Source organism: Papaver somniferum, unplaced genomic scaffold, assembly GCF_003573695.1.
Source record: "Papaver somniferum cultivar HN1 unplaced genomic scaffold, ASM357369v1 unplaced-scaffold_139, whole genome shotgun sequence".
NCBI classification, from domain to species: Eukaryota; Viridiplantae; Streptophyta; class Magnoliopsida; order Ranunculales; family Papaveraceae; genus Papaver; species Papaver somniferum.
This window is the reverse complement of record NW_020623156.1, coordinates 1,447,353-1,450,340: the sequence shown is the minus strand read 5'-3', so window position 1 is coordinate 1,450,340 and position 2,988 is coordinate 1,447,353. Positions and strand designations below refer to the sequence as shown.

Here is a 2,988-nt window from a genome sequence, read left to right as displayed (position 1 = left end):
ATAAAAAAAAATTGTAAAGAGTGGGGCGGAGGTATTAAGCCCGCCCCATGCATTTGAAATTTGTAAAGAGTGGGGCGGAGGTATAAACCACGACCCACACAAAAGAAAAAAAAAAAAAACAGGCGTGCATTATACGTTCACCTGGTGTGGGGCGTGGCCGCCTAGGGTGGGACGTGGACTATACGTCCGCCTGGTGATGGGGCGTGGACTATATAAACGCCCGACTATATTTGGATTTGGTCTTGATCGCCGACCAAATTTGGTCTGGGTTATAGTCTTTGATCAAATTTTGATCGGTGGTCCGTCCCACTACGCCTATCCACTGGACCAAATAATTGGGTTTAGTCGTCCATTGTGTACGCTCTAAGGGAAATATGATCATGATTCATGAACAATATGTCTATGCTAGCTATTAGCTATCAATTAAGTACAAAATGCTATAATTCATAGAATTTAGTACTATATTGAAAGATATGCAGTAAATGCGTTTGATCTCTCAACTTGGAGAAGCTGCATGGAAATAAAAAAAGTTCAATTATGTAAAGTTAATTAAGAACATGAGCACAAAATTATTAGAAACATTATATTATAACTGATATAGTTGGTGGAAGTATCTCTGAGGTAACCAAGTTCAAGTATCATAAACATTCTATAGAAACATATATAAATACTTAGACACTCGCTAAGACATATACACAAAAAGAGTGTTGAGTTCTTCAGAATTATTAACCATGGAAGCAAAATATGTTGTAGTTTTCTCAGCTTTAATCTTTTCTCTTTTTAACCTAGGCGAAACAGCTACTACAGGTAGTTGGAAACTACTGAAGAAAAGTATTGGTATTTCCGCAATGCATACTCAACTATTGCCAAATGATCGAGTTATTATGTTCGACAGAACAGATTTTGGTCAGTCAAAAATTTTATTGCCAGAAGAAAAATGTAGCGAACTTGCTACTCTTGGTAACACCGATTGTACTGCTCATTCGGTCGAATTAAACCTTTTGGATCGTAAAGTACGTCCACTTACAGTGCTCACGGATACTTGGTGCTCTTCGGGTTCATTAGCACCTGACGGCATGCTACTTCAAAGCGGTGGAAACTGGAATGGTGAACGTGCTGTTCGGAGTGTTCGGCCATGCGCTAACTGTGACTGGATGGAGGATCAAAAAGGTTTAGTTGTTCCTCGATGGTACGCATCTAATCAAATATTACCAAATGGGAAAGTCATTGTCGTTGGTGGTAGAGGTCAGTTTAGTTATGAGTTCATCCCTAAGAGCTCATTGCCATCTGATTCCAAAGTCTTCGCACTTCCATTTCTCCTAGAAACAAGCGATGTCGCGGAGAACAATCTATACCCATTTACCCATCTATCACCTGACGGAAATCTCTTCATTTTTGCAAATACCAAATCAATTTTGTTTGATTATGTAAACGATCGGGTTGTTCGGAATGATTATCCAGTCATGCCTGGAGGAGTTTCACGCAACTATCCTAGCACAGGTTCATCTGTACTTCTTCCGCTGAAACTTGGTCTCAGCAATAGTACTATTGATACACCAGATGCTGAGGTCTTCATCTGTGGAGGGGCACCACTGACTTCGTACCTCACTGCGATCAGAGGAACATTTTTACCAGCTGCAAAATCATGCGGACGTTTAATGATCACGGCGGCACAACCCCAATGGCAAATGGAAGAAATGCCGATGGAAAGAGCCATGGGTGACATGCTCTTGTTACCAACGGGTGATGTCTTACTCATAAATGGTGCGAAGAAAGGCGCAGCTGGCTGGTATTTAGGTAGGGAACCGGTTCTAAACCCCGTACTTTACCAACCGGAATCGGGCAAATTTGAGGTGATGCAACCATCCAAGACTCCTCGAATGTATCATTCAACTGCTATTTTGATTGCTGATGGGAGAGTATTAGTGGGTGGGAGTAATCCTAACTCGAATTACAACTTCACCGAGATGTTTCCTACTGAACTGAGTGTTGAAGTATTTTCACCACCATATTTAAGTAGCGGTTCTCGACCGCAAATTAATTTGGCGAAACTTAAAACTGAAATATCTTACAAGAAACCAATTTCCATTGGTTTTGTTTCGAAAAATAATGAAGTGATCGAGAACGTTTCTGTGACCATGGTTGCACCATCATTCAACACACATTCTTTCTCCATGAATCAAAGGATGCTGGTTTTAAATATCAATCAAGTACGTCAAGTCACCAGCACTTATCACGTCATTGACTGTTTTTCTCCGGAAACTCCAAATATTGCACCACCCGGCTATTATCTTCTCTTTGTGGTGCAAAATGGGGTTCCTAGTAGGGGAAGATGGGTGCATATCAGTTAATACTGTCAATTGTGAAGGTAGCTTGCTTTTTGTTTTTCAACATTTATGTATTTTTTTCGTAAAAGTGTAAATTTGTTATTGTTTACAAGCTGTAAGAAAAACTGATGATTGCAAGGTAATTTCAAAGAAATGGAGCTATAATCTCCTAATTACATAAATTTTAAAAGCTCAAAATAGTTTTTCACGTAATTTAAAAGTCAGCATTTTAATGCGCACTGGATTCTAGCTTTTTTGCTTCATTTAGCTTTCGTACAGCCTGCGGACAGAGCGGAGAGAAATTACATTAGCAAACGGTAATCCAAATAATCCTACAATTTTATGTAATCAGGAGTGCATATAGACAAAACAAATCATACTCTAATGATTTTCAAGGGCATACTTTCATAAAGTCTTCGTGAATGACGTAATCACGTTCAGCACAGATTGCAAACATCCCAGCTTCAGTGCAGACATTCCGAAGATCAGCCCCATTGAAACCCTGCAACAGAGACATGGCAGCTTTACATCGGTGATCCTCTGAGTGATTGCTGAGAGATTACTTGAGAGTATGACTCACCTCGGAAAGTTTTACAATTGCTTCATAGTCAATTTCACCATGTTTAGCCATTCCAGCAGAATGGATTTTCAAGATTTCCAT

At 39.7% G+C, this 2,988-nt stretch overlaps 2 protein-coding genes across 2 annotated transcripts; one reads left to right on the top strand and one right to left on the bottom strand.

Moving 5' to 3' along the window:
• Positions 1 to 724: 724 nt before the first annotated feature.
• On the top strand, positions 725 to 2,351 carry LOC113335240 (aldehyde oxidase GLOX1-like). The gene has a single exon (XM_026581351.1). The coding sequence runs from the start codon at positions 732 to 734 to the stop codon at positions 2,349 to 2,351; it is 1,620 nt and encodes a 539-aa protein (XP_026437136.1). The 5' UTR covers positions 725 to 731.
• A 205-nt stretch (positions 2,352 to 2,556) lies between these two features.
• On the bottom strand, positions 2,557 to 2,988 carry LOC113335341 (26S proteasome regulatory subunit 10B homolog A-like). The gene is made up of 3 exons (XM_026581422.1): positions 2,908 to 2,988; positions 2,731 to 2,829; positions 2,557 to 2,607 (listed from the first exon to the last, which is right to left on the bottom strand). Exons 1-3 carry the CDS (start codon positions 2,986 to 2,988, stop codon positions 2,557 to 2,559), a joined length of 231 nt encoding a protein of 76 aa, XP_026437207.1.